At 54.1% G+C, this 19,407-nt stretch overlaps 1 protein-coding gene across 2 annotated transcripts; it reads right to left on the bottom strand.

Annotated features, from left to right (window-relative positions):
* Positions 1–3,029: 3,029 nt before the first annotated feature.
* Positions 3,030–14,234, bottom strand: MYBPH (myosin binding protein H). 2 transcript variants are annotated; one of them, XM_075115683.1, is made up of 11 exons: positions 13,728–14,224; positions 13,357–13,491; positions 11,261–11,428; positions 8,616–8,704; positions 7,401–7,596; positions 6,934–7,073; positions 6,624–6,783; positions 5,646–5,782; positions 4,997–5,183; positions 3,827–3,868; positions 3,030–3,242 (listed from the first exon to the last, which is right to left on the bottom strand). In XM_075115683.1, exons 1-10 carry the CDS (start codon positions 14,008–14,010, stop codon positions 3,858–3,860), a joined length of 1,506 nt encoding a protein of 501 aa, XP_074971784.1. In that variant the 5' UTR covers positions 14,011–14,224; the 3' UTR covers positions 3,030–3,242; positions 3,827–3,857. The 2 variants fall into 2 exon arrangements, with proteins under 2 accessions (XP_074971784.1, XP_074971785.1); XM_075115684.1 differs by having other exon boundaries at positions 3,104–3,238; positions 3,823–3,868; positions 13,728–14,234.
* Between the last annotated feature and the right edge of the window lie 5,173 nt (positions 14,235–19,407).

Below are 19,407 nucleotides of genomic sequence, written 5' to 3' on the forward strand. Positions count from 1 at the left end.
GGTCTGGGACATGGGAAGAGACACGAAAAGGCATCCCATGGCAATGCCAGCTCTGACAGGGTGATGAACCCACCATCCCCACGGAGCAAAGGGTCAGTCTCCAACTCCCAACACTACCAAAGAGGAGAAAGGAAGCCCCCAGAGCACACTCTGCAAGAAGTACCCTTGGCTGCCCCAATGTCTCCCCACAGAACCCAGCAGCACCCACCACCTCTGCAAGCTGTGCCCAGGGAGCTGGGTCCCCTCCATGTGTCTTATCTCTCCTTTTACTTTGGCTTTCAGTCATTTTCCCCTCTTTTCTCCTGCCTATCTTCTGTGCAAGGCAGAGCCAGGTCTCTCCCAGCCCGTTTGTCTCACGTCTCCCACATGGCTCCCACCACTCTCCCTGTGCAGCCAAATGCTTTTGACCCAAACTGCCTGGGTTAATGCAGCCAACTCCATGGCTCAGGGGAGCAGAGAGGTACCTGCACCCATTTGGGGTGACTGGGGGACAGCCACAGGCCACTGTGTTAGTGTTAATGTTGCCCAGGGCCAGCCACCACCACCCCCCATACATCTGCCTCAGATTTAGCCACGGGCAGGGTGTATTGTTGGTCACATTTGAGGTGGGGTGGCTGGAGATGGACCATCATCTGCATCCAGCTCTGCAGCCCCTATGGATGCTGGCAGCCCCACCCCCAGTCCCAGCTTTGCAGCAGGATCTTCCAGGGCTGAAGTGGTGGTGGGAAGACATAATGTGAGGTAATTGGGATTCTTTCCTTATCAGCATCCCTTGTTCACTAGTCTGCCATTGGAAACCCACCTCTTACAACCCTTCCCCTGCTCCAGGAGACTCTTGCCCCTCAGACGGGCAAAGCGACTGCGGCAAGTTCCCACAGAGGCTGGGAGGGGGTGCGGAAAGGAAAAGGACCTTGGGTGGGTGAAATCTATGGGTGGCGTTTTAGGCTGGCTTTGGAGAGCAATGCTGTGCACACGTAGCAGTGGCAATGGGTTGCTGGGTGTCCGCTTTGCCCACCACTGCCACCAGCCCTGTTCAGCCTAGAGGGAGCTCCTCCATTTCTCTTGAGGAGGGTGGCAAAGAAGGGTGGGAGGAAGAATGAGAGGAGATGAGGGGTTCAGCCTCCCACATTTTGCATGGGCTTAAATATATCCAGGCTCCTGGCTCAGACTATACAGGGCAAAACATGTGCGGAGCAGAAAAGCAAAAGCAAGGACAGGAGCAATTCCTTCCTTGGACCTCATCGTGATGGAGGGGCCCTGAATGTCTTCCCAGACCCCTCGAGATGTAGAACCCAAAATTCCACATCACTACTGCCTGAGGATGCTGCAACCACAGGCTAGTGCAGAAAGGACCCTCCCTGCACTGCCCCATGCCTGTGGTCCTTTGGCACTGCCGCAGCTTGGTCTCAGGTTAGAGCTGCTGTTTACCAAGCACAGGTCTGATTCCCTCTTGCATCTTATTTCTGCAGGAGGCTGCTTTCCTGGAACTGATGCTTTTGCCCAGTCCTTGCTAAGGTGCCCAGAAACCTGATGACTGGGATGCTCATAAATTAAAGGCATGTGTATGATTGCTTTCTGAAAAAACATCTAGTGGATTTTTCCACTCCATGCTCCCTGGACCTTTCCCGTGCAGAGCTCACTAAAAGTGGATGCTGTTACCCACCCCAGTCCCCTGTGAGGTACACACACAGTCTCTGCCCTGTAGGTCTGCATTAAGAGTCTGGAAAGGGCACAGTGTGCAGCATGACACAGACTTGGAGATGTTGCTTCTCCCCAGTGTTAGCAAATCCCTGGCTAAAGCAGCTCCCAGCCCCTGTCCCCCTGGCTAAAGCCACATGCCAAGATACCAGGGCCATCAAGGGGGCCAGGACATCCCCACCAGTGCCTAAGGCCAGGGGCGAGCATGCCAGGGAAAGACCTGCTCTCGGCCTGCCAGCTGGACTGCAACCTCCTCCCCGGCAGCATCATCACTAACCCCAACCACCTCAATAAACCAGCCTGACCATCAGCTGGGATAAAAATTAATCCAACAATGCCCTCTGATGGTGGAAACGATGTCCGGTGTGGACAGTGCTGTGCCCCTGGCAATAGCAATACCCCCACGGACTTCATCTTGGGCATGGAGAGTAAGTGACTGTGGGCAGAGAGGGACAAAGCAGAGGGGCTGCAGGAGAGATGCTGCAGGGCAGGGTCAGTATTTTAGCCATAGGCACTGCCTGGCTTTGCTCTCCAGTGGCACCAAGGGCAGGCTGGGCTCAGATCTGCAGATGCCCAGACTGGATTTGCACCCACGTTTGCAGTGCCAGGGCCTGCCAGGATATGCCTTTCTCAGGGCAGGATCTGGGTCTGGCCCCATGACCGAGCTGGCACATGGCTGGGATTGCTCCTGCCCTCACCCACATGCTAGACCCGTCAGCCTGAGAGGAAAGCCGTGCTGGCAGAAGAGGTACACCGCACTGCTGACCCCTGGTTAACGATGCGCTTAGTCAACTTGATGGATCTGTCTGGGCTCTCTGTTAATAAACAGCATCTGACCCGAGCTGTCTCAGAGCTGTAAGTAACAAATCATCTTTCTGCACATGAGTTATCAGTAGCTAACGGGGCCGATTCCTCCTCCTCCAGATAATGCATGGGCATGTCCTGTCCCCGCCGTCTCATGCCGTGGGGAGGGGATGCTGGTGGCAGCGGGTAGCTGGAACATTACATCACTGGCGTGGACAAACAAATTATGCTTTGATGAAGGAGTATCAACATGCCACAGTTTTGATGTTGCTATTTTTTTTCCCTCCAGCCAGAATCATTCTCCAGCTCCAGAAGGAAACTCTTCCCCATCCTCCTCTTCCTCGTTATTGGGTTGCTTCTCATTTAGTCATCTTCATAGGTGTTTTATAAAGCTGATCCATTCTTTCCAAGCTCAGAAACCATCCCCTCCACCCATGGTTTGCTGGGACACTATGAGCCCAGAGCATCCCTGGCAGCTCTCTCCCTTCTACCTCCTTCTGCCCAAGCCAACCCCACAACAAGCAGGACAGAGTGGTTTGGGGTTTTTTATTAGGACCAAAGCCCCTCATATGGGCTTGTTTTATTGTCACAGCTAAGGACACTTTCAGAGAGGACTGTGCCACGTCAGGCTGAGGTGCAGACCCCCCCAGAGCACTGCCAGGGAGGGCGCAGGCCAGCAGGGGCCATGGCCAGGAGCATCACCATGTGCCACGCTACTGCACAGCAGCTGCAGCATCTACCTGGGGTAAAGGAAGGAGGTCTGAGTCCTGTGAGGGCACTGCTGCTGAGAGACCAGTGGTCAGGGATGAGGTGGGAAACCACATCCCAGCCACGGCTCTGGTGCAAGACAAAGACAACCTAGATCTTCCACCCTCTCCTGTCCCACAAAATTCAGTTGCAACCCTTTAACTCTGCTTTTCCACCCCACAGCCCCATTTCACACCCCTTTATGCCTGCCCCCAGCCCCAGTACCTGCCCCTTTTGTGCATCCATCCCCTGGTTCCCCAGGTCTCTTAGTCCTGCCTGCAAATTTGGGCTCTGCTTGCTGTGCTGCCCATGCATCTGCCAGGCACACCAGTCTTTACATGCATCTTCATCCTCCTGGCTATATTTACAGCCCTCCCTCCACCACACAAAGGGGCAGGTTTCTCTCAGGCTCTGCAGCATCGCACCCCACCAGTCCGTCTCCAGCCGTAGGGTGAGCAAGGCCCGAGCTGGGGCTCCATGAGCAGGTGACAAGGGCTAATCCAGGACACTCAACCCATTCCATCCCCGGTGAAGTGATCCATCCTCCCTCCGTCCCACAGCCCCAACCCAGACCTACCTTGCTCTTTGTCTTGCCCTCTGATCTGTCTTCACTGGGGCACTGCAGGAGAGCACAGGAGATATAAACCCCCTGAACTCACCTTGTCTTACTCTCCTTTTGACTTCCAAAAGCAAGCCATGGCATAACCACCCGCTCATGTGTGCACACCAACAGGCACGCATGCTTGAGCAATCGCACACACTGCCATCACCGCCTGCTCCTGGCCAGCTTGCCCCCAAGATCGCAGTCTGGGCAAGTCCCAGGTGCTTTGTGTCCCCAGCACAATGACAAGCTCATCCTCCTGGCCAACTTCACCATGCTGCCTGCATGGCTGCACTGACAGCCCTGCCTGCAGGGCAGCGTGGCCGGGGCCAGCTGGGTCAGGGCTTGCTGCACCGGCTGGAAGCCCTGGCACCAGCTGCTGCAGAGCCAAGCACTGACCCTGTGCCATGCCGGCAGCTCCGTAGCTTCAGCAGGGACTGAGGGTGCCCCGTACCTACGGGATCAGAGCCCTGCCTGCGTGGGAAGTAGGGCAGAGTGTGCCTCGGGGCAAGCATGTGCTGGGAAGCCATGGGAGGAGAAATAATAAAAATGTTGTGCATCTAAGGACATACCGCCCCTTGAGAAACGTGTATAGTGTGTGGGCATGCATCCTCCTGCACGCCGAGGCGGGTCTGTGGCACGCAGGGGAGGCATCTGCAGGGATCAAAGCAGGGCACCTCCATGCAAGGGCTGGGCTGCGTGCTCTGCTGAGGCAGGGAAATGCGAGCTGGAAGGTCTGGGCAGGCTCCTGAGACATAAATCAGAACAACCCAGGTGCAAGTGGAGGGGGTTCAGCACACCCCCCACACGCGTGGCTTGTGGATGGCTTGGGACACAGTGCTGGTAGATGCAGTGAGGAGCAAGCAACTGTCGCATTCTCCACCAGCACCTCTGGTCCTTTGGCCCTGCAGTTTCTGGTTTCCTCCCCATTTTTTGGCCATGAATGAGGGAAGGCAGCTTCAAGATGCTTCAAGACCATAAACCCAAGAAACCTGAAGTACCAGCTCCACAGGGGTGCCCAGTGTCCTTATGCTCCCCCATCACCAGGATCAACACAAAACAGGGACAAACCACACCACTGTGAAAGTGAGAACGGGAAAAGTCAGACAAGGAAACCTGCTTCTCTATCTCCTCGGCCAGTCTTACCTTTCACATCAAGTTTGCAGTCTACTGAGGCTTCCCCCAAGGGGTTCACAGCTTTGCAGGTGTAGATGCCCCCATCAAAAGGGTTGGGCTTGCGGATTTCCAGGGAGCAGACACCCTGCTCGATCATCGCTATGTATTTGGGGTCTTCCCGTATCTCCATCTGATTTTTCATCCAGATGATTTTGGGCTGGAAGGGAACAGGATTTCTTTATTGATTTAAAGTGGGGAGAGAAATGAGAAATTTAACTGGCTCCATAATGCAGCCACCTCCCCCGGCCTTTGCCTTGGCCCTGCCTGAAGCTGGTGGCCATAGTGGGATTCACAGTCAGAAGTAGTTTGGAGAGCTAAATCTCCCATTCTTGAGCCCTACCACTGCTCCATACTTCCTGCCCCAGGACAGAAGGAAACAGGATGTGGCTTGAATTAAGACCAGTCTCCCATCTCCATGCAGAAACACCCCAAACTTGCCCCAGTTCAACTCAGAGGGCAACTGCAGCCCCCTAACCTCATCCAACCCTAACCCAACGTGACTAATCATCTCCCAACACCTCCTTGCAAAACACCCACTTGCAAAACAGCCACCTGGCAAAAACCCCACTGGTGGCTGCCCACACTCAGAGGCGATGCTGTCCACGGAGGAACCTCTGACCTGGGGGAAGCCCCGGACGCAGCAGAAGAGATGTGTGCTGTAGCCCCGGGTGGTGGTTCGGTCTGTCAGGGGTTGGGTGAACTTTGGAGGCTCCATCATGTCCCGTTGGGGAATCTTCTCTGGCTGGTAAGCAGTTTCTAAGAAAATAATGAATTCTAGGTTGAGGGAGAGCTTGGGGTCCTGGGATGACTAGCACATGGTCACAGGGATTCAGACCAAGGTACCCCAAAATACTTCTGCTCCCTCACATAACAAGCCAGACACCATCAAGCCTGACCCGAGGACCTCGCCTTCAGCTCAGACCAGCTCCACCTATCAATCCTTTCTCATCCAACCCTGCCATGGAAGTGTCCAGTCCCTGTGGGAGACAGGGGAGATGACAGTCTGCCAACCAACACCTCCATCCATGCTATGTGCAGCATGTCAGATCCAGGCCAGGCACCTCTCTGGATCTGCTACTCCATCCCCAAAATTCAGTGCACAGAAACAGGAGCTGGAGGTAAGCTCTGCAGGTGGAAGAGACCCCTACTCACTGTGTGCTACCAGGGAGCGGGATGGAAACAGATGGAGGGGGAGCAGCACTGAGGAATGCTGCTTTGGAGATTTGCGTCTGGGATGGACCACTGCAGGGGTCTCTTCCTTTGCTGGCCCTAAGCTGCAGGGCCAAAGCCAAGGCTGTTCCTCACCACTCCCAGCTCCTGGTTCGATCTCACCCCAGGGATGTCCATGCCTTGATCCCTCCCAGGGGGCTGACCATGGCACAAGCTTTCCCCAGAGGAGAAAGGAGGTGTAGAAGGAGGGCAGGGGACCTCTGGACCTCTGCCTTGGGGATGCACAGCCTCCCCCCTACAGGGCTCATCCTGGGCACCAGCCCAGCAGCCTCACCACAACACCGAGGAAGTCACACTAGCCCCAATGGGGACAGGACCCCTCTGGCCCACCACCCCCCCAACCCCTTAGCCAGGGCATTGTCCCCACTTGTCTTCTTGATGTGGGCCACTGCGGAGGTGACAGCTGCTTTCTCACTCAGCCCACAGGCATTTTCCGCGAACACCCGGAAGGAGTAGGTATTGCCGATGATGAGGTCGGAGATGGTGCAGCTGGTGCGGGTGCAACGCTCCAGTGCCGTGAACCATTTCTGGGAGGAAATAATAAAAAAAAGTGGTGGGGAAAGGCAGGCTGTCCAAAAGATGGAGAAGGCATGGGGGGAGACAGGGTTCTGCAGCTCCTCCTCTCCCAGCACGGCATCCCCAGCACCAGGACACGGGGGCCCAGAGTGCTGACTCACCCCACTCTTCTTATCTGACTTCTGCACTGTGTAGCCCTTGATCTCAGAGTTCCCGTTGTCCAGTGGCGGGGTCCACTCCAGGGCCACGTTAAAGCCCCACATATCTACCAGCTTCAGGTTCTGTGGGGGCCCCGGTGGCTCTGCAAATACAAACCCTCACAGGGTGGCACCCTAATTTGCTCCCCCCGCATTCTGTGCCTTGACCTCACTTTTAATCTCTTCTCGCCCTGTTGCAGCACACAAGGGATGAGAAGCTGTGATGGGCATGGACTGGCAGAAACCCTGCATCCCCAACCAGAGGAGTTCACCTCCATGATCCTGGAGGAGATCCCACTGGAAGAGGGAGCCCAGAGCCCCTTCTCTTATTGCTGGCCCTGTCCCATTTCGCCCAGAACAAGAGCTATCCCTAACCAAGGGGCAGAAATAAGCCCCAGAGCAACCCTGCAGGGTCCCATCCCCAGCCTTACCAATCACTCGGATGTCCAGGATAGCCTTGTCCTCCGCTCCGTTTATCCGCACAGTGAGCTCGTACTTGCCCGAATCGCTGCGCTGTGCCTCGCGGATGTAGAAGATGGTGTCCTTCTCCGTGTTGTGGATGTTGATGCGGCTGGTGTCCAGGGGCTGGTCACCCTTGGTCCAGATCACCTCGGGCTGCGGTTTTCCCTGGAGCAACCCGTACAGGCAGGTTAGGAGCCACTCAAGCGCACGGTCTCAACGGGTCCTGCTGGGAAGGATGGGTGGCCAGAGCCACCCCTCTTTGTCCAGGCAGCAGTGGCCTGGATACAGCCTCTCCCATCCAGCAGTCCCCAGGGAAGAAACTACATTTGAACCCTGCCAGCCCCACTGATGGGAAGGCATCAGGCTCCAAGGATGATGCTGGAACATGCTGGTCCCCCAAAGTCCTCACGGAGCAAGGCCAGCTTTACCTGCCCAGGGCATTGCAGGCAGAGCTGTGGTCCTGTTGCTCATGCACTGAGCCCAGGTTCAAGCCTAGCAGCAGGGACTTGTCCTAGCAGCCAGGACCAATTCATGCCCAGAGCATGGCCAGCGCACGCTCCCAACTGCCTATGAGACATGGCATGGACACATCCCTCATCTCAGGGGCAGCTTTCTGCCTCTCGCTTCCCTCTGCTTGGTCAGCATGTTTCAGGACTGGTTTTCTCCATCCCATAGACCATGGTGGAGACGCTTTGGTGATGCCCCAGACAGTATGTGATAGATCAGTTGAGGAGAGAACCTCCAGCTTCGCCCACCAGTGTCACATTCACTCCTCCCATCACAAAGCCCTGGGGCTGCCCTGCTCCAAAAGCAGTTGCTTTTCCCAAGGGGACCCCCACTGCTGTGGGGTCCTGTGGTGTGTGGCCAGATCCCTGCCAGGAGCACAAACTGAATAGGGCTCGTGGGCTGAGACGGCAGAAATAGCTAGCCCATGCCCTAGTGTGTTTGGGGTTGTCCCATCGCCAATGCCATCAGTAAAGACATAGCAGGAGAAAAATGGGAGCTAGGCAGGAAAGGGAGAGAGGTTCCCAACCAATCTCCCAGCCTTGGCCCATGGGAGACAGGACCAGGACAAACCAGCCCACAGTTGGCCCCAGGCGTGTCATGGTGGCTAGAAAAGTCACTGAAGAAGCTAACCTGCAGTGAAAAACCCTGGGGGATTAAATGCCAAATCAGCCACCTACCTGGAAAGGGATCATCATGTTCACAGCATCCCCAACACGCCTGACATAAGTCTGCCGCAGGTGACGGGGCATGCGGATCCTCGGGAGCTCTGTGGACCAGAAAGTCATGCTGTGGGGCCAAGGAAATCACAGCACCCAACTGGCTGACCCACCCCACACGTCCATCTGCTTGGCCATTGAGAAATCCCACCCAGAAACACAACCACCTCTTCCCTCTCATCTCCTGGACAGTGCTTGCTTCCCTGCAGGGCCATACCAGTCTACTCCATTGCCTGCACCCCAAAATTATATCCATCCTTGACATACCAGGTCACCAACCCAACAGCACCACCCCAATAGACCATTCACCCCCTTCATTATAGCCAGGCTATTGAGACCAACATGGGCTTAACCAGAAGATCCACAGCACAGTCTACATGGCAGCAAAGCATCTCCCAGTTAGGAAATATTTCTCCCCAGCTCAGAAAGCAGACTTCCCAGAGGCACAGATCCTGACTTCCAGCAAGGACAAGGCTCACCAGACCTCCACCTTCACTGCATGCTCAAGGCCATCGAGAGACCAAGGTGGTGCATGGTTACTCACAGCAGAGCTGTGAAAGCCCCAGGCTTAAAACGAAGGCTAACGTCCCCAAGGGAACATAACAAAGATAAGCAAAAAACCCACTGGAGAATGCTGACGGAGTGTGTGTCTCCTTCCCGAGGTGAAAATAGCAGCCATGTAACCCTATCAGCTCAGGGCCACTCGGTGATCCTTCTGGAGAGGCATTGGGTTTACGTGAGCCCCTCATAAAAGAGTTGTGTGCCTCTGCATGGATTAAACGTGCTGGAGTTTCACTCTGGGGAGGGGGCACGGCCAGAATTAAACTGGGACTGAGCAATAGTTAAACAGCTGTGAGCATGAAACGCCGGCAGTGGGCTGGGGAGGGCAGGGAGATGCCCGGCAGTCCCAGATGGCCCCGCTGACAGCTGAGACGGTCTCTTCTCTGCTTATGCTGCTATTTGCTCCAGGGATCCATGCATCGATGCTGCCACTTGGGCTCATCAGTCTCGGTGGGGCAGAGAAACCTGACCTTAATGGAGGAATGTTAATTCATGGGTGTTTTCCCCAGCACGTGCCTTGCTCAGCCAGAGAGGGCTGGCCGAGGTCAGCGGCCCAGGTAACATGTTGCCACGGGTGGGAAGGCATTTTTCCTGCCCCAGCTCCATGCAAAACATGACTCCTACACCAAATCTTCATCTGGTTTCTCCTCGTCTCTCTCCACTTCCCAAACCCACTCATCACACCTGTTTTCAAACTCTCTGCCGTCTGTACTGCTGCTATTTAAAATCTCTTGTGATGCTATAAATGAACATGTGAGGGGTACAAAATGCAGTCCTGAATAAAATGTGAAGACCAGAATGTAAGAGATGGGGCAGAGAAGAGTGGGCTCATGCACCCAGCACACACCAGCGCCGCTGGGGTGGACCTGGGGAGGAGGTCAGACTTTGAGAGCTAGTTGGTTCCTCAGCAAAGCTAGGCAGTGTACACAGGGCTGTATTTCAAATGAAATGCAAAAGTAGGCTAGTGCTCTTTGCTAATGAAGAGTTTCAGTTAGCAAAAAGAAAACAGAAGAAAAAAAACCCACTAGCATGGAGCAAGAGCAAGTTGTGTGGGGGTCTTTCAGCTCTTTGGGGTTCACACCTCTCAGCCGGTACACATGGGTGGGACGAAGCTCATGCAGCAGGGACGGGGGGTTTGAACTGGTGGATGCAGCACAGGACTAGAAGTGGGAAACATGAGCTGTGTATTTGGCATCTCATGCCAGTCCCCCATGCCTCGGTTTCCCCAGTCCCACAAGGTATGGTGGGATGCCTTTGAGATCTGGAGGTGAACATGGCAGCAGACACCAACCTCTAAGCCATGTTCACCTCCACCGAGCAGACTGAGAGGATGGGCCCTGCAGGACCCTTGCCAGACACCGATAGCCTTCTCCAAGCCTTTTCCTATGAAAAACTAATGGTTCCTGGAATAACTTTTGTTATTATTATTATTACTATTTTTAAGAGTAACAGGAACATTTGCAAATTAATAATTCCTTGTGAAGGGAAAATAAGTTTATATTTGCTGTTTGATAAGTGAAAACCAGCCTTACAATCATACATCAGCCTCAGCACATTCACAGCACCCCGGGAGGAATGTGAGTCTTGCTAAGCATGGGAGCAAGTCATTCATTAGCGAGTTCAGCATGATTAAAGTTCCCATGCTCCAGACTACCAGCTCTTGACTTTCCTTAGCTAAATAAACAAAGCTGTCCAATGTGTATGCGATGGCATATTAGAGATGTAAGCATGGCCAAGGAGAGGAGACATGCTGAAAGTGAGACTGTTTCTGAGCTCTTGAAATGAAATGGGAAAATGTGGCTCTGCATTTTGAGTCCCTCACCCCCAAAGCTTCACCATCTGCAGGATCAGTGTCTTGAGGTTGGGAAGTTACTCCATCCCACCCTAAGGGAATTGGACACAGTTATTGAGAATAACATCTCGGTCAAAGGCTGGATTCTGATGTGTGAGAGGGCAGAGGCCACCCCGGCTTCAGGGATGGACTGTGATTCTTTGTACTGCTGACAAAGCACACAGGAATTATGCATGGCAGGAGCAGTACTTACGGAGGATCTCTCGGATGAGGACTGGCTGCTCCAAAGTAGCTGGAACGCTGGCACCACTGGCACTGACAGCCTTCACCCGTACGTGGACCTTGTCACCAGAGCCAAGGTCCTGGATTGTGTACCGGGTGGAAAGAAAAGGCTCCTCATTCACAGCTATCCAGTCTGTACCTACAATAAACACAGGGGAGCACTTCAGCAGACAGACAGACACATACCCCAAACAACAGGATCAAGCCACAGGGGGTGAAACGCAGAGGCAAAGAACCCTCTCCTTGCAAAGGCTTAACAACTTGGGGCACTAGCAGAAAAAGGTATTTTAGAGGGGAGGTTGGCCACCCCACCCTGCCAAGGAGTGTGGGGTATGAAATGCTGGCAGAAGCTCGCCTGTTGAGGAGGAGGCTATTTGCAAGTAAGAAAAGACATCAGGCCAGCAAACATGGTCCCTGCTGACCTTCCAGGTGCATTTCTGGAAGTAGTTAAGATTCTTTGACCGCCCTGCCAGCCACTCTGCTCCTCTTACTGCCCCAGAAAAACTTGTTGGGGCTCACCGTGTTCCCCAGCGCATCCTCCACATCAGGCAAGGTCTGCTCATCACCTGCCACCAGCCAGCTGGACCTCCCCAGCTGTTCTTCCTGCTTGGAAGGGGCATGTAAAACTCACCCCACAGCCAAGACATAGAAGCCCTCCCACATCAGCCAGCTAACACAGCCTTGCAATGGGCCAAACCTCTTAAGAGGTTTCTCAGTTAGAAAACAGACTGCCCCAGTCACCAAAGGGCTGGGTGTCCCAGCCTGGCAACTAGAGAAACCCACATGTGCCAGGGTTTGCTACGCCAACTTTCAAACCAAGAAGGTTTTTCTATCAATGCTGTCAGACCAGCCAAATCCCACCAGCTCCTCTTTCCCTTCACCACTGGCATTACTCAAACCAGCCCTCACTCAAATCTCACCATATTTTAGCCAACCAGGATCTTGCATCAGTCCAAATACAGCAGTCACAGAGCCCATGTTGTTATTACTGAATGACTAGAACTCTGCTGTCACCCAGTCAAGCTCAAAGCAAGCTAGGAGACCATCCAAAACTGTGACCTTTGGCTGGCTATCAGCCAGCACCCTCCAGGAATGGCTGCATCTTTCCTTGTCCCACACAAGGGCCTCCTCATGCATCCCATCCAGCCATGGTTACCTCCCCAGTCTCCAGCCCAATGATGAAAGCCTCCCACAGCCAAGCATGTGTTGACTGTGCCTGCCACAAGCTAAACAGCCAAGGGTCATAGATCAAGTTCCTCAAGGCCTACAGACCACCTGGGTCTCCAAACCACTCCAGCCTCATGCAGCAGCCAGCCCACCAGTTCCAGCCAGCCCACCAGCTCCAGCCTCCCCTTGGAGATCCCCCCAGCCACGCAGGTCTTTCACTCTCACCCCAAAGCCAAGCAGGTTACCTTCAAGAGGGTACCCAAACCAGAACTTCTATCCACCTAGCCCATTCCACCAACCAGCAATGCAACCAAAGAACCACAGATAATTGATAGTTGTTGCCACCCACTAACCCACCTCCATCCACCACAGCCATCCCCCTTCCAGGCATCTCGAGCCCCATCTCGCTTGGGCAGGGCTTGCCTGCTGATGCATACCAGCCCCTCTTTTGCTGCCCAGGATCCTTTCCTCCCTCATCCTCCTGCCTTATCCCCATTCCTCCTGCACTTCATTTGGGGCATACACGGGAGAACTGTATCTTCTTCCTCCTGAGGTCTTGCATCCCCATCCCAACCCTAGGATGCTGCAGAGCTGGAGTTCAAGAGAGACCACCCTCAGTAGGTGTGCTGGTCTCTCCTCCACTCTCTAGCTGGACACGGCAGTGACATTAAAGCTGGTCTAGCCCCCTGCTAAAGACATCACTACTATCTGAAGCCAGTGGGAAGCCCCTCTCCTCCACGGAAAAAAAAAACCAAAAGACCATTTAAATGAATCCATTTGGGCAAAGAAAGGGAAATGTTGCCTGGAGAAATGCATTGCCGGGTTCTGCCCAGCTCCATCCCACACCTCCACAGCAACACACCAGCTCCATGCTTACAAGGCAGGAAAGCCCAAGCCTACTTCCATCTTTGCAGATCTCCACCACGTATCCATCCAGGCCCGGCTGGCCTGCCCGCTCTGGGGCTTTCCACATCAGCGTAACAGAGTTTTCACTCACTTCTTCCACGGCCAAGGACAAGGGGGAGCTGGGTGGCTCTGTAACAAACCAGCAGTGAGGACAGGCTCTCAAATACCGGGGCTGTTGGAGGGCAATCACTCAACCTCCATGTTGGTGTTCAGCCCGCCCATCCTCCTAATCCCCCAGCCCTATCCCACTGCAAAAATATCCTTGATGACTTCATCCCTCTGTCCCTTCACCCCGGCATCCCCACATGCCCCCTCCCAGCCTTGCATATCTCCCCTCCCCACTTCAGTGTCCGTCCTGTCCTCACCTGTGTTTGTTTTCTCAGGTTTATGTTCAGGGGCTGGGGCTTGAGGTTCAGCTGGGGGAGCCGGGGGACCTTCTTCAGGGGCTGGAGTCACTTCTGCCGTGGGGATGGGAACACGGTCATCTGCAGGGTCTGTGGGCTGCTCCGCAGCAGGGGGATGCTCAGGGGCCTGGGGCTCTTCAGCAGCTGGGGCTGATGCTGGTTCTTCCTTTGGGGTTGGCACTGGCTCTTTCTTCGGAGTCACTGGAGCTGGGTCTGTGGCTGGAGGTGCAGTTTTGCCAGTCATTGCTGCAAAGCTGGGGGGCTGAGGAAGAGGATGTTTTGGGGTCTCTGCTCCGGGATCTCTGCTCTGTACTGGGGTCTCTGCTCCAGACCGAAGGTCTCTCCTCCCAGTCTGGAATCTTGACTCCAAAGTTGGGGTCCCTGCTCTGGACCAGGCGTCTCCACTCTGGACAGACGGTCTCTGCTCCAGGACAGCTGTGCTGGTAGGGGGGAACCAGGTCACTGAGCCAGAACAGGGGCTGAGAGATTTTTATACACTTCGGCTGGCACTTGTCACCTCCCTGCAAACCAATCTGCCTGCGCAGGCGGGGGCTGCCAGGAATAGCCACCCGGGACCTGCACATTCAGCAGCACGCCCCTACCCCCCTCCTATTGGACTGCAGCACGTGGTCCTGGCCTCCCCACGCCCCCCTGGGCTCACACGGGACTGGGCAGGCCAGGACCAGGTCACCTTTCTTTGGGGACATGGCTCTTGTCTCCATCACCCCTCTAGCTAAGGGCTTCCCACCCCCCCACACTGCACCTCCTCAGGCACCATCTGCTCCACCAAGCCCTCCCCCTAACTTCCCCATTGACCCTGCACCCCACATGCCTTCCCCAGCCCCTGCATTAACACCAGACTCCCCCACATCAATCCTCCCTGTTAATCCTACATTGACCCCCCCCCAAACCCACCTTCTCCCCCTCCATGTCCTCCCATAGTCCCTACTGTAACCCCAGACCCCTCTGCTCCTCCATGTCGCCCCCCAGCCTCCACCTCAAGCCCAGAACCGCTGAGGTTGGAAGGCAACTCTGGGGATCTCCTGGGCCAACTCAGCTGCCCGTACCCCTGCCCCACATTTCTGGAGATTAACCACTGGCCAGCCCTGCACCGTGTCCTCCAGCCTCTGCCCTGCCCAGATGACCAGGACCTTGTCCATGGAGTCTGGTCACCCCAGGATTTGTGATCTGCCACCCTTCTGTTATCCCCCAAAGCCAGATTTGCCCCAAAGCCCCCCACTGACCCAGGAAAGCCCCATTAGTCCTATAGGGTATAACCCCACTCACACCCTGCCAGTCTTTGCTTGCGTGAGCCGCTGCTGAGACCTCACCTGCCTTACTTGCATAAGACACTACTTAAAATGTCTCTGTAACCTATGGTTTAATTCTTTAACCTTCCTCAAATTCAGATTGACAGAGTGTTTCTCCTGTTCCCCGACTACTTGCCTGCCTCCAGGGATGCTGCCTTGGAGGAACCAAGCAAGCCTGGGTCTCCTGGGCGTTAGTCCAAAGGCTCATGGTTTTGTGGTCCCCGGGAAACACCTCCAGACACGGACATCAGTGTCAAGAGGCTTCTCTGAGACAGCCAGAGCATGAAGCTATGTACTGTGACAGGGCCAGATGACCTGAGCTTTGCTAACAAGGGGGTGGTTTTCCAGGTGGCGGAAGCTGTGGTCACCCAGGAAGGGGAGGGAGAGAAGAAAGAGTAAAACCCTATTGGCCAGGCTGAAGGGATGGTGACATCCCCCAAAAAAAAGCCACAGGGCTCTGAGGAATGCATCCCAGCTGAGGCAGGAGCCATGGACCGGGTAGGAAGAGGGGATGGGGAGAGGAAGCCAGGCAGCAGTGCTGGCTCTTTGGTCCATCAGGGTGTCACAGGGGTGCTGGCCTTGGCCAGACACCAGGCTCAACTCCTGGCTGTGAGACAGCAGCAGGCAAGCACTGATGGTTCCATGGAGGCATCGCCCCAGGACCCCTGCCCATGGTGCTCTACACAGACAGACAGCAAGACGTGCAACTGCTGATCTCCAGATAGAGCACAAAGGAGACCCCGCACTTTCCGCTAGCCCTGGTCCTCCTGTAAGCTGAGAAGAAAGCTCATCTCAGCTACCAGCCTTGCAGGTCACATGGGGATCAGGTAACACGAGTGCAAACCTGGTCCCCCATGGGCTCTGATCCTGCCTGGAGCCTGCAGCCTGGCAGCATGACCCTCCTGCTCCAGGATAATTTTTCTCCCTTTTTTTTCAGAAACAGCGTTTGGCAGCAGGACAAAGCCAGGACACCAAGAGATGGTATCAGTATCTCAGGGAGGGCATGTTTCCTCCAAAACTACGTGATAACCCAGGTGTTCCTCGATTACCTTCACCAGTGAGGAAGAATATGACTACTAAAGGCTCCTACTTCCCCAAAATACCTTTGGGATGACTGTGGGATATGCTCTCTGGGGCAGGAGAGGGTGACATGGGGCTCCCAGCTGTTCATGCTGCCTGTGGGCCATGGACAGATACTGGTGGTCCCTCCCATTCCCCGGAGCAACTTGGAGTGGCTTAAACTTGCCAAGTGGGACATGAACCAGAAAATTTTCTGCAGCTGCTCTGGCAAAAGTGCATACAGCCCTGCTCCCCAGCACAGAGCTCTAGGGCTAGAGGAGACTGTCCAACTGTCCTTCTCCAGCTGTCTTTGGCTCCCTGGTGGGTCTGGCACCCAGACGGGAGGATTGGAGAAGCTCTGGTTTCTCCATACCTTGACCCACAGGGATTTCATCCTGTCTTGGATGATCTTGGCACCTCCATGACCCCTCACCATTCACATGGCCCATGCCTCAATGACTTTTTCCATCAGCTCACAGGTGGCCACCTCCAGACTCCCACAGCTGCCAACTCTGCTCAGAGGACTCCCATGTGCCTTTCAAAAAGCTGATCATGATGTCTAATCTAAACAAAAATGTTTTGCAAAAAGTGGGTTTCTTTTGATTATGTATTAAGAAAAGCAATTTAAAGAGCTCTGGAAAAAAAATCAATCTAGTTCATAAGACTCATTTCTCTCCTATTTCAGTTCAGATAAGTGCAGTTGAAAATTAAACACTTTCCCCAGGAAAAGAACATCAATGCAATTATTTCACTTGAAGTTCTTGATTTGAACAAAACTTGAGTTTTTCAACCTGCTCGATGACGTTTAGACGCTGTTTTCCCTGTTGACTCACAGGATGACTCATAGGTTAAGAGCGAGTGAATCAACATGGTTTATCATCCCGACTTATCTGGGCCATGTTACTGTAGTATATTGGCATCTTGTTTATTCGCACGTTGCCGGCAAGACCGCCGTACGTTGAGCAAACTCAAGTGTGGAAATACTATGTGGCCTGCTGCAAATGACAAAGGCATCATGGCCGGTTGCCCAAGTCCAAAGTCAAAGAGTTTCCCTTAGGGACCAAATTTGGGAGCCAAAAGTTTCATTACCCACCATGATGGATTCACCTGTGGATGCACGACAGGGAGGGAGAAACTGCTCCCATGGAGTCATTTCACCAGCAAGGACAGAGGCAGGGTGTCTCAGCCCTCCGACTTTGGGGTGAGGGAGCTACAGTGAGTCTACTGTCAGAAACAAAACAAAATGCCCACTGGTCCAATTCCTCCACCTCGGCGTGAAAATGAAGAGCATGCCGAGTGGGCTGTGCTGGCTGTTCCTGCAGGCAACTGGGAGGACTGAACATTAACATTTTAGTGATAATTTAAATATCAACACTTTTTTTTTGCCTGAAACTCCAAATATTTCAGGATTTAACTGAAATACTGCATATTCTTGTTTTCAAGTGAGAAAAGTTCTCTTCTCTACAAGAAGCAGATATTTTTAATAAATTGGTTTTGACACACATTTCCAGCCCACTACACCACTGGTATGTTGCCTTACTTATTATCTTCCAGGTAAAATATAGATCTAAATAATGAAAGCCTCATTTTTTTCTCAGAGGATCAGATCCTCCTCATGCCACTGTTATTCAAACCCCCCAAAAGATGCATCATGGTCACATTTTAGCTGAGGCTATCGACAGGACTGCACTGCAAAGAGATAAATCTGGCTGTACCCCAAAAGCATTGGGTCTATCCATTCACCCAGACTTGCCAGTTTAGGAAATCAAAGCATCAAGAACCTGCCAGGTGGGACAGGGGAAAGCCTCGGCAATACCAACCCCCAACACAACAGCTGATGTGTCGGTGCGGGAAGACAGAACATGCCTGCGACAGCTGGGGAAAATCCTGGAGGCTTTCAGAGATTAGGAGCAGCCCTAAAACAGGGCTCCAGGATTAGACAGGAGGTGGTGAGGTCTTCCCACTTGCACATCATAAAGCAGAGTGGAGATGCCAAAAGCACAGAATAAATGACAAGCTTGTGTCATCTGGGTGGGAAGGGCTCCTTGAAGCCATAACATCCTCCATGCTCTTCCCTTTTGTCCCTGTCCTCATGGAGAGCCCAGGTGGGCTCTTTGCACCCCAGGAGGGCTCTGAAACCAGCAGGGTGGATGTCACATGTTGTTACCTGGGCCACCACTGATTTTGAGCATGGCATCATGAGGTCCTTGGAACAAGCGATGAGCTTCACCAGAGCATAGGACGAAGCCATGCTCTGAGGGTTGGTATCATGGGTGTCAAGAAGGAGCTGTCACCCATAGCTGGTATCAGAGTGGGGAAGGGGGCACCCAGGGCTGACAGGGTCCCCATTGCCAACCCCAGTGAGATTTATTCAAAGCCACCCCATGGCAGAGAGCAGGAGCTGTACCCACCTCCCTACGGCCCCATCCAGCCTGCGCAGGTTGTGTGGACTATGAGTCCACATGGGACACCACAAATGGCCGGAAAAACGCCCAAATCCCCCAGACTTCAACAGAAAGGAGGTGCCCAAACCCCTTTGTGGGAAGATGTTGCTACCAGTTACAGAAGCAGCGGGAGATGGTTCCAGTGTGGGGCTGTCCCCTCCTTTTGGCTGCTTCCCTCCCTCCTGCCCTTGCTGTCCCCTCTCCAGGGAGGTTATGTCAGACATCCAGAAAACCAGGGAGGTCATATGGAAAACACACAGTGGCCAGCCACAAATGCTGGGAGGGCTGAGGCTCGGGTCAGCTCAGCGCCCTGTCTGCCACATCACATCTCCCCGGCTCCCAGCAGCATTTCCAGCCTCCGTGTCACCGTGATATTCACAGTGCTCTGAGTCAAGCAGCTGGGGCAGGCGGCAGGTGGGCTGGGACGCAGGCAAGCTTTCCATTTTGTGTGTCGCACGCAAGCAGACACTTACTTCACCCCAAAGCAATGACTGCAGGCAGGGGCTCCTGGGGCCAAGCCAGGACACAGTCTCAATCCCTCTCCCAAAGCCCCCAGGGTAGTACTTGTTGCGGTCCCACCCTGGGGCAGGAGTTTTAAGCAAGTATTGCTTTAAAATGCCCTTGCCTGGACTAGAGAACACAGCCAGACAATGAAGAAACATTGTCAGCATGATTCAGGGTGTCTCTGAGGTCCTGTTGGGCATCCCTTGCCAGGTGCAGAAGCAGGGTTCATGCAGCCCAGCCGCATGGTCCAGAGTTATCCCCAGTGCACGGTTGCACATCAGCTCACACCACCAGCACTCAGCATCACCGCAGTTTGATTCATCA

The sequence above is a fragment of the Phalacrocorax aristotelis genome, chromosome 21 (genome assembly GCF_949628215.1).
Source record: "Phalacrocorax aristotelis chromosome 21, bGulAri2.1, whole genome shotgun sequence".
Taxonomy (NCBI): Eukaryota; Metazoa; Chordata; class Aves; order Suliformes; family Phalacrocoracidae; genus Phalacrocorax; species Phalacrocorax aristotelis.

What these genes read in the sequence shown, in the direction of transcription:
- MYBPH (XM_075115683.1), bottom strand. Translation starts at nt 14,010, where the DNA reads ATGACTGGCAAAACTGCACCTCCAGCCACAGACCCAGCTCCAGTGACT. An exon ending in AGTCAGATAAGAAGAGTGGG is followed by an intron (nt 6,784 to 6,933) that starts GTGAGTCAGCAC and finishes ATTTCCTCCCAG; the next exon opens with AAATGGTTCACGGCACTGGA. An exon ending in GGCCCACATCAAGAAGACAA is followed by an intron (nt 5,783 to 6,623) that starts GTGGGGACAATG and finishes TTATTTTCTTAG; the next exon opens with AAACTGCTTACCAGCCAGAG.